At 44.7% G+C, this 10,834-nt stretch overlaps 1 protein-coding gene across 2 annotated transcripts; it reads right to left on the bottom strand.

Moving 5' to 3' along the window:
* Positions 1–7,234: 7,234 nt before the first annotated feature.
* LOC105556615 lies at positions 7,235–8,864 on the bottom strand. 2 transcript variants are annotated; one of them, XR_001008553.1, is made up of 5 exons: positions 8,669–8,864; positions 8,372–8,521; positions 8,214–8,276; positions 7,618–8,119; positions 7,235–7,437 (listed from the first exon to the last, which is right to left on the bottom strand). XR_001008553.1 is itself a non-coding variant. In XM_012003713.1 (4 exons), the coding sequence occupies exons 2-4, from the start codon at positions 8,481–8,483 to the stop codon at positions 7,908–7,910; spliced, it is 387 nt and encodes a 128-aa protein (XP_011859103.1). In that variant the 5' UTR covers positions 8,484–8,521; positions 8,669–8,864; the 3' UTR covers positions 7,578–7,907. The 2 variants fall into 2 exon arrangements, 1 of the variants encoding a protein (XP_011859103.1); XM_012003713.1 differs by lacking the exon at positions 7,235–7,437 and having other exon boundaries at positions 7,578–8,119.
* Positions 8,865–10,834: the final 1,970 nt, after the last annotated feature.

Genomic DNA, 10,834 nt, shown 5'->3' with positions numbered 1-10,834 from the left:
GCCCAGTCGTGCCAGGAGGCCACGACTCGAGCAGCGCCCACCATCCGGCCCAGTCGTGCCGGGAGGCCACGACTCGAGCAGCGCCCGCCATCCGGCCCAGTCGTGCCAGGAGGCCACGACTCGAGCATCGCCCGCCATCCGGCCCAGTCGTGCCGAGAGGTCACGAATCGGGCATCGCCCGCCATCTTGCCCCGTCGTGTCGAGAGACAGGAAGCGAACGCCGTCTGCCGTCCCGCCCAGCCGAGCCAGAGGACGAGCTTGATCCGCCATCGTGCCCCGCCGCGCCGAGGGACCCACCGGACGTCGGCCGCCGCCTCGATCAGCCGTGCCAGGGGATTGACGACCGAAACTCAACGAGGTTAGCCCATCAGTATCGCGCATTCTCAGCCGTCGTTGTCAGGCACGCCGTGCCGATCCATAATTCGTCGCGTCCCGTCCATTTTGCACCGTCGCGTTCAAGATGTCCTCCGAAGAGGATCCGGTCGCGTTAAGGAAACAGCGCGCCATTATTAAGGGATCGTGCACGCGTGTTAAGACGTTTGTGGATAAAATTGAATCCGTCACGCCGTCGGTCAGGGCTCAGCTCGCGGAACGCCGATCCAAACTAGATCAATGTTGGTTAGATTACAATGCGGTGCAATGTAAATTGGAGATGATAGACGATATCGAAAAAGGCGATCGCAGGGGCTTCGAGGACGCCTTTTATGATCTGTCGGCTAAAATTCGAGAGCTCGTGGATCCACCGCGTGCCCCATCGCGCACTGATAGTACGCATTCTCCGTCGACGTCGGGCGTCTCGGGAATTCCAGAAGCGGCTACGTACGTGCAACTCCCCAGCTGAGCCTTCCGACTTTCGGTGGGAAGTACGATGACTGGTTCCCCTTTTTCGACGCATTCAACTCAATCATCCATTCGAACGCATCGTTAACTAAAGTTTAGAAATTGCAATACTTGCGATCATCACTTACCGGGGATGCGAGCGATATTATCAATTCATTGGAAATATCGGACGCCAATTACGAAGTCGCATGGAAAATGCTCAAGGAGCGTTATGACAACAAACGAGTCATCGTACATACCCACGTCAAAGCAATAATGGAGTTACCCTCCATGCACAAAGAGAACGCCACCGAGCTGCGACAAATCGCGGACGGTGCGTCCAAGCATTGGCACTTGAACGCTCTTCGAGCGCTGAATCGCCCCACCGAGCAATGGGACGATTTACTCGTGTTCATTGTGGGTTCAAAACTCGACGCGCTCACACTGCGAGAATGGTAAGCGTCATTAACGGGATCCGATATCCCGACCTTCAAGAAACAAGTCGAGTTTATCGCGCATCGATGTCAGGTTTTCGAGGCCACCGGCAAGGCTAATGTCGCGGTCGCGAAGGTCACCAACGCTCGTGCTCCCGTAAATGGAAAGCGCCAGGCTGCGTGCGCGGCGACGCTGAAATTCAAATGTAGCTTCTGCTACCTGCAGGGGCGATCATTCAGTGTATCGCTGCAAAGAGTTTCTTGATCTCCCTATTTCACGTAAAAATGCCGAAATTCGCAAGTTAAAGGTTTGCCTTAATTGTCTGCGGTCTACGTCGCATACAGCAAATAAGTGCACTGCGGGCGTGTGCAGGGTGTGCAAGGCTAAGCACAATACGTTGCTGCACACGACCACTTCCAGCGAGACGACCGATTCCAATCAAGAGGCGCCAGAGAAATCAGGCTCAACGGCATCACCTACTGCGCTAAGTCATGCACTTATCGTGCCCCCTCGACGGCAAGTATGCCATGCTTTCAACGGCCGTCGTACGCGTCCAGGATCATAAGAATTCGTTAGTGCCGTGCCGCGCATTACTGGATTGCGGGTCACAGGCGAACTTCGTATCGAGGAAGTTCCTGTTCATGCTTGGCATCACACCACGCGCCGTAGACATCTCCATCTCTGGCATAAATGGCGCGACTACCAAATCCACGCAAACCGCCCGATTGAAAATGCAATCACGCACGAACGCATTCTCCTTCGATATAGAATGCATCGTCACGGATCGGGTTACGGACAGACTCCCTTCTTTCACGTTCAAGCGGGCCGCGCTTAACCTTCCACGCAATTTACAGCTCGCCGATCCCCATTCCACGTGTCAGCTGACGTCGACGTTCTCATCGGCGCGGATCTGTTTTGGGATTTAATATGCGTAGGGCAGATCAAGGCGTCGCAAACACACCCGACCTTACAGAAGACGCGGCTGGGATGGATCCTGGCGGGTCAATTGGGCAATCCGCCCGGGCCACCGGAAACAATTAGATCTTTCCACGCAACAGTGACCAACGCGCAGCTTCACGAGCAGTTGAGCGGGTTTTGGCGACAGGAGGACGTTGCCAACCAGCCAGTCAACTATAGCATCGACGAGACACGCTGCGAGAAGCACTTCCTAGAAAGCGTGACCCAAGCCACCAGCAGCCGATACGTGGTGAAACTTCCTGTCAAGGAACAAACAATCGCTAAGCTCGGCGAGTCCGAAGGCACTGCGCGGAAACGATTGCAGGCACTCGAGAAGCGGTTTAAGCGAGAACCATCTTTGAAGCCACGCTATGAAAAATTCATCGACGAGTACGCTGCACTTGGCCACATGAAACTGGTTTCCCCACAACCTGACGAAAGGGGATCCGTTTACTTGCCACATCATTGCGTGTTCAAGACCACATCGACGTCATCGAAACTACGAGTTGTATTCGATGCTTCCTGCAAAACGACCACGGGAGTATCTCTAAACGACGCGCTCATGGTAGGGCCCGTCGTCCAGCAGGACTTGATGTCCATTTTAATGCGCTTCCGCACTATCCGGTACGTTTTTTCTGCCGACATAATAAAAATGTACCGGCAAATTTGGATGGACCCGTCGCAGACGTCACTTCAGCGAATCTTGTGGCGAGGCGACACAAACTCGAACATCAAGACATATGAGCTGCTCACCGTCACCTACGGTACCGCCTCGGCCTCGTACCTGGCAACGAGGTGCCTCAAACACTTAGCAGAGCAACACGAAGCTGAGTATTCGCTGGGATCGAAGATCGTCAAGCGAGACTTTTATGTAGACGATCTATTGACGGGAGCAGACACGCTCCGCGAGGCCAAGCTAATTCGGGTGGAAATCATTTAACTACTGCGGCTAGGATGCTTTGAGTTCAGCAATTGGGCTTTAAACTGCCCGGAGTTAATAGAGGACAGCGCGAATCAGGATCAAGGGCCGGTCACAATTGACGATAACGCAACTTCCCACATCTTGGGAATGAGGTGGGATCAAGTCGAGGATACCTTTCTAATCTCACACAACGCTGCCGAAGATCACGACAACATCTCGAAGCGTACGATATTGTCGGGTGTCGCCAGACTATTCGACCCTCTCGGACTCCTCGGTCCTATCATCGTCACAGCGAAACTCATCCTCCAGGAGCTGTGGCAGGCGGGAAGCCATTGGGATGAATCGGTGCCGCAAGATATCCACACGCGTTGGTCAAGGTTTGAGCGACAGTTAACCGACTTAAGGAAATTGCGGGTTCCACGGTGTGTGAAATTCTCCACGAATCCACAACGCGTGGAAATACACGGGTTCGCCGACGCCAGCCAGCGGACGTACGGAGCCTGTTTGTACGTAAGAACTAAAGTAGACAGTGACCAATACCGCACCGAATTGCTATGTTCCAAATCGCGCGTTGCACCGTTGAAAGCGATATCGCTGCCAAGTTAGAACTATCAGCGGCATTGTTGCTATCGCATCTACTGGAAAAGGTTTGCGCATCATGTGATCTAGCCAACATGGAAATCTTCCTGTGGTCAGACTCCACGATTACACTAAATTGGATAAATTCATCTTCCAGAAGGTGGGAGGTATTTGTGGCTAACCGGATTGGGGAGATACAACGTATAATCGAAGTAAGGGACTGGCGGCACATTGCCTCAGCCGACAACCCGGCCGACATCTTGTCGCGCGGACTCTACCCATGTGAGCTAGGGGACGCGAGCTTGTGGTGGCACGACCCTGCATTTCTGCAATCTCACAAGAATTGCTGGCCAAGCGGAGACTTCACCCGCCTGGGGGGCGAGGTTCCCGAAGAGCGAAGAGCAGTAGCGGTCGTCCTCATCGCCGATTGTTCGATCATCAACGAATTACTGAAAAAACATTCCAACCTTAACAAGGTATGCCGCATCATGGCGTATTGCCTCCGATGGCGCCAGATGCATCGATCGAGCGCACCGACGAAATTCGTCTCACATGGCGAGATATCTTACGCCCTCGAAGTCGCGTGTAGAGCGGTGCAGAAGGCAGCTTTCTCCAACGAATACAACCAGCTAAGCAAGAATGAAACCACCAGCGCTTCTAGTAGACTATTGCCTCTAGCCCCCTTCCTCGATAAGGACGGATTAATTCGCGTAGGGGGGAGATTAAAAAATTCCGGTTTGCAATTTGACGCGTGTCATCCCATATTGCTTCCGCGTGAGCATAAACTAACGAAACGCGTAATAAGCCAGGAGCATGTACGCAGCCTGCATGCGGGAGCACAAGCCACTATGGCCGCCGTCAGGCAGCGTTTTTGGCCACTTTCTCTTCGTTCCGCCGTGCAAAAAATTGTTAGAAATTGTGTGGTATGCTTCAAGGCCAAGCCGATTCATTCGGAGGCTTTAATGAGCTCGTTGCCGAGCAGCCGCGTCACCGTATCAAGGCCATTCTCGCAGTGTGGCGTGGATTACGCCGGCCCGATCATCATAAGGGAGGGAAAACGACGCAACGCCCGCAACCACAAGGCGTACATTTCGATTTTCGTATGTTTCGCAACGAAAGGTGTTTATATCGAATTGGTGAGCGATTTAACCTCTGAGAGTTTCGTGGCGGCGTTGCGGCGTTTAATTTCCCGAAGAGGCAAGCCCTCTTGTATATATTCCGACAATGGCACCGCCTTCGTCGGGGCCTACAAGCAGCTCAAGGAATTCTATGAATTCCTGAGCGATACTCAAACGCAGAGCGATGTACAGCAATTCCTTCGCGAACAACAAACGACCTGGAATTTTATTCCCCCGAACGCGCCGCACTTTGGCGGCCTATGGGAAGCCGCTGTAAAGTCAGCCAAGTACCACATGTCGCGAATCATCGGTAAGGCCCATTTGACATTCGAAGAAATGTCGACAGTGCTGTGCGAGGTGGAGGCAATTCTCAATTCCCGGCCGCTCACGCAGCTGAGCTCTGATTCAAACGACTTGGCATATCTTAGTCCAGGCCATTTTCTAATCGGTGCCCCGCTCAACAGCATTCCTTGCCACGATGTGCATGACATAAATGAGAACCGGCTAACGCGCTGGCAGAGAGTGGAGCAAATACGCCAGTATTTTTGGCAAAGATGGAGTAATGAATATCTCCACTCCCTGCAAGAGCGAACCAAATAGACTCAATAAGGGCATACAGTTGAAACCTAAGCAACTGGTGCTCATTCGACAACCGGGCTTGGCTCCGTTACAGTGGCTCCTAGGCAGAGTGCAGGAAGTGCACACCGGTTCCGATGGCGTCACGCGCGCCGCTACCGTCCGTACGACCAAGGGGTCACTAACAAGACCCTTGTCCAAACTAGCGATATTACCGATAGACGTAGATATAGATTAAGTTCATGCTGCCGTTAACAAAGGTTCCTTCCTGTGATAGAATCAAAGATTATTTTCGGTTTGAGTTTGTACCCTCGTTATTGTTAACTGTTGCGAGCGTTTTCCAGTGTTATGCGAAAATCTTTTATGTTGTTCCAATGCGTTAATTTCTTATAAGTTAGTTAAGTCTGAACATTGTTATGCGAAAATCTTTATGTTGTTCCCACGCGTTAGTCTCTGATCAGCTCTTTAAATCTGAACATTGTTATGCGACGGGTTCATTTCGAATTTTGAAAGTGCGTCCTTTCAAGGGGGGCGGCGTTGTACCGTAACTTTGGTTCCCACATCATTTATATTTCCCGCGCGCGATTCTTCCCGGGATCTCCCGAGCGCTATCAGAGAAAGCGTCTCCGCCAATCCTATCGGTTCCCTCGCGTACCGCGTGGCAAGCTATTGGCGAATGGGCTCGTTGCCCCTCCACTTCGACGGCAACGTATGGCAGGCGAAGAGACGCGCGTCTCTGTATGTGTGTGTGTGTAACTGTGTACGTCCATGCGTGCGAGCGGATCGAGTGTGTTTTCTTTTATGCTACCCATGGAGAATGTATAAGGAGACCGAACTAGGTCTGGATCACGTCACCGAAAGTGGGCCGACATTTTTGCCATCCAGTGAATTAAAATTTTGCCACTTGTAGCGCTGGCGTCGCCTTACGCGATTAAGGGCCAGTTTCACAAACATCGGTTAACTTGTTAACTAGGGTTCAGTCGACTCCCTATCTTTTTTCATCTTATTATTTAAGAAGAGACAGCGGATCAATTAACCTTCGGTTAGCAGTTAACCGACGTTTGTGAAACTGGCCCTAAGAATTCGCTCATGAGTTACCGATCTTGATCTCGTAGATACAGCGTATAACTGTTGTTATCTGGAGGTCAATTTCTGAAACTTACGAAAATTACAAAAGTGAGTGAATATTTATAATTTCAATCTGTGAATTCGCTTACTTTTGTAATCTCCACAAGTTTCAGAGATACACAATCCATCTCCTCATCTTATTTACAGATCGGATGTATATTATATAACCACGAAAGCTTCATGCATATGACAACCATGTGTCACGTACGAATGCGAATGGAGTTAGTTGATGACAGCGCTCCCAGTATTGCTTTTCAGAACGTCTGGCGGGCACAAACATCGGCCCATTCTGATTACGGGCAGTTCGGTCTCCTTATACATTCTCCATGGTGCTACCGTCGCCACGAGATTTCAATAAAACTTCCCAAGGAGAACAAAAAAGTCAAAATGATGTCAAAATGATGTCAAAATATAATCAAATTTTAGTTCGTCAAAATGATGTCAAGTTGCATAAATTTTTGATGCTTTCTTGATGTCAAAATCGTGACATAATTTTGACATTAGTTTGACTATTCGTAATATGACACCCAGATAGAACATAATGACATCATTATGACTATCACAATTTTATTTATCACATAAAAGTTATCTGGACATATCTAGAAAACTTTTAAATGTTGAATAAAATTATGATAATGTCATAATGACGTCTTTATGAATTTTATGTTCTACCTGGAATAGAGACATGTAGATAGTAATATATAAACGTTATATTTGACTGCTTATGACATATTTATTACAATCATTACATATAAATTGCGTATAATATTGACTTATAAACATTGCACAAGTTATAGTTATATTGCAGTCTATTATTTACGTTGACTTGATGTATTCAGCCAACGTTTCACAGATTCTTCAGCATTTTTTAAAGTTTGATTTTTAAAACGCCCATTATGGCACCTAAAAAGAAACAAAAGAGAAATAAGTTACCTTTTGATTTCTAGTTAATCACCGCAGTTATATTGAATTATGACATTAATGAAAAAGAGAAAAAGAGAGATAGAGGGAAAGAAAAAAAGAAAAAATACGATAAACACATTATACATATACAAATATTATTATACAAATAAAGATACTTACAAAATAAAGCCTCTTTAATTTGTGTTCCATGAAAAGAGATTTTTACTCCTCTAGTTCCTTTCCAACTAATTTGTCTTGCAAGTTCATTATGCAATAAAATGGACATCAGGCAGTTAGCAGCATTCCACTGATCAGAATCATCAAGAATACGTGCATTAAGGTAACTGACCTTCAAAACATACAAAAAAATAAATGCAAATTATGTAAAGAGAGAGAAAAAGAGAGAGATGTTCATATGTTCATATAGAAGATATAAATGAATATCTTTAGAAATCAGTTATACTTACAAACTAAGAAAATGCAATTTTATCATTCAAAAATTCATCGAATGCTTGAAATGACTTCTCATCTCGCAATGGAAGAGGACAATTTTCAGGCCTCTCTATGACAGTTTCACCAGAAAATATTTCGTTTAAGATACGGCGTTGATTAATTAGAACTATATCAAGTTTACTTGATACATCACGAAGCAAATCTCTATCAAGATTAGATACAACCGGTCCTGCAAAAATATAAATTAATTATCAAAAAGAGCAATATATATAAATATTCGTTATATAAAATAGAATTATATAAAATACTATAAGGATCATTACCATGAAGCGTTTTCAATTGGCTTAAGACTGTCGTCAACATATCACGATCTGTATGCGATATACCTAATGGACATAATATATTAAAACAATATTGGCACATAATATTAAGAAAAAGTATGAAAATTATTTTTAAAAATGAGATTGTTAAATTATATTACCTTGAAATGGTGGTGAATTTTGAGATGCTTGATTTTCATTGTTCGTTGACATCAAAGTCCTTTCTTCCTCTAAAACGCTATTTTTATTTTTTGGAGTCTCGGAGTATATCATATCAGTAAGATTTTCGTGGTTATTGCTATCTTTACCATCTACAAATTTTTGAATTGTTATTTCTATTTCCAAAATTAGTTGGATAAAACAATATGACACGTAAAAAAAGAAAAACAATTCACAATTATATATTTAAATTAATGCAAGAACATCTAAAAAATAAAAAAATTATGTATGTAATGTACCATCATCAAAGGGGTCACAGATGATTTCGCTTTATTAATATTTCTTAAGAAAGTTTTGTGTTTTCTCCCTAAGCGATTGCATTGCATTTGTACAGAAAGTGTACTCATAGATGTTGAAGAACTGTCTGATGTAGGTTCATTATTATTATTCATAGTCGATTGAGGAGACAAAGACTTTTTGGAAGCTGTAACAGTACAAAATAAATTATGCAAGGAACAAGAAATATAAAATTATTCATAATATAAGAAATCGCTATTACTTGGAAATTAAATAACTTACCATCAAAAGAATTAAGACAGTTTTCTTTGTCTAAATATTGAAAACTGTGCAATTTTCTGAGACTTGCTATTATCTGATTGTAAGGGTTTTGCGATTATACATTTTTCTGACATTTGTATGTTGCAATCTTCAGAAGATAACTGTCTTTGTTCTACAACTTAAATTACAAAAAACTATAAGACTACTTATAACAAAGATTATATAAAAGACTGTTATTAGAATTTTATAAACACAGAAATAATTCACAAAACAAATAAGGAAAATAAATATGCACATACCCTCATTCAATATTGAAAAAGAATGCTGCTTTACCGGATTTTCCTTTAATGTATTATTGTTATAAGTTAAAGAGCTTATAGATTTAACACATGACTTATTACGGGAGAATAATTTCCCAACAGATGTGGCTTTTTGTTGAAATACAGCTGACGTTTTCACAGATTTATTTTTAAGAAGCGCTTTTAATTTATTCGGAAGAAGAGCATTTGGTGCTGGTATCTCATTGCTTGTACCACAAAGAATGTTTGAAGAATCATCTGCTTCTTTATTTTCTGATGAAGATGATATACATGGTGTGTATAAAAAGTATCGGGAATATTTTTTTCCTATCGCGACTGTAACTCGCAGCCTGTTCGCACCAGGCGGGCTCAATGGTGGGAATTCTCAGCTTCAAAACGCACTAGGCGTCAGTCGCCTGCGAGCTTCCGTGCGAGGTTCATCGTTGATTTAGTGAACCTTTGTCGAGGGACTCGGTGCAAGCTCCAAAATGCAGCGAACACTTGAACAGCGCTACGCGGCTAAGTTCTGTGTTTGTGGAAAATCTGGTACAGAGACATTGGCCATGATGTCTTTCAAAAACTACAGTTTTTAAGTGGCACAAACTGTTCAAAGACCGCCGAGAGAGTGTGGAGGACGCACCCCGCGCGGGACGCCCGTCAATGTCAAGAACCGACGACAACCATTCGAACACTTAACCGCCGGTCTGAGTTCAAGAACCGACGACAACGTGCAACGTGTGCGTGCCTTGTTGAACTCAGACCGGCGGTTAAGTGTTCGAATGGTTCAAATGGTTCCGCGTCGACAATCGCTAGTGTGATTTGGCCATAAGGAGCGTACGGATTCGTCGAGGCGCATCACGTGCAATGGTGGGAATTCGAGCCCGACATCCTCGCGTTTTCCCCCTTCCACTTACGCACACAGAGACCCTCCGTCGAGTCGTCACACGGATAGACGGATAGATATGACTACTTTTTATATTATACATTTTTATAATAATAAGCATTTATACAGTCGAGAAACGTATCACATTTTCTAAATATTAAGAAAAAAAAATTTTTTTAAAGAAGTCAATATAAAGTCATTTTTATGTCATCTGAAATTAAGATTTTTAATCATGACCAAAAAATGACGTAAATTTGGTCAATTTGATGTCAAATTGACATTATTTTGACTTTTCTGTTCTCCTTGGGTTATTAAAAACTAAAATCCGAGCAAGCCAAGTGTCTTACTCGACCACGCCCGATCTCCGAGACGAGCCCAGAGATTACTTGCGTGGAGGCCACAAGGCCTGCAAGAAACAAACACCTTCAGCTTCTGTTTTATTTCCTGCAAACCGGTCTGGTTATTATACCAGATATCCAAAATTTTCCTATTGATATACATACTAAAACTTTTAATCAACCACAAATGTTCAAAATTTTGAATCAAAACTTTATTTGTCATCCAGCTCTCGAGAACATTTTGAAGAATTCGATCAATCTTGGAAATCTCAGATTGGCTTTCGTCAAGTAAACTTGACGTCACGCATATCACGAAAGGACATTGTACATCGGGTTCTGGCACATTTGGCGGAAGCACAAAGAAAATATATTCATCTATATACAGGG

Source organism: Vollenhovia emeryi, unplaced genomic scaffold (genome assembly GCF_000949405.1).
Source record: "Vollenhovia emeryi isolate VEMERY1.0 unplaced genomic scaffold, V.emery_V1.0 DF939890.1, whole genome shotgun sequence".
Lineage (NCBI taxonomy): Eukaryota > Metazoa > Arthropoda > Insecta > Hymenoptera > Formicidae > Vollenhovia > Vollenhovia emeryi.
Note: the sequence above shows the minus strand (reverse complement) of the source record. Positions and strands in the feature narration are given on the sequence as shown.

Coding starts and splice junctions, on each gene's coding strand:
- LOC105556615 (XM_012003713.1), bottom strand. CDS start 8,483: ATGATATACTCCGAGACTCCAAAAAATAAAAATAGCGTTTTAGAGGAA. Junction 8,277..8,371: donor AAATTCACCACCATTTCAAG/GTAATATAATTT, acceptor TATGTCCATTAG/GTATATCGCATACAGATCGT. Junction 8,120..8,213: donor CCAATTGAAAACGCTTCATG/GTAATGATCCTT, acceptor ATATTTTTGCAG/GACCGGTTGTATCTAATCTT.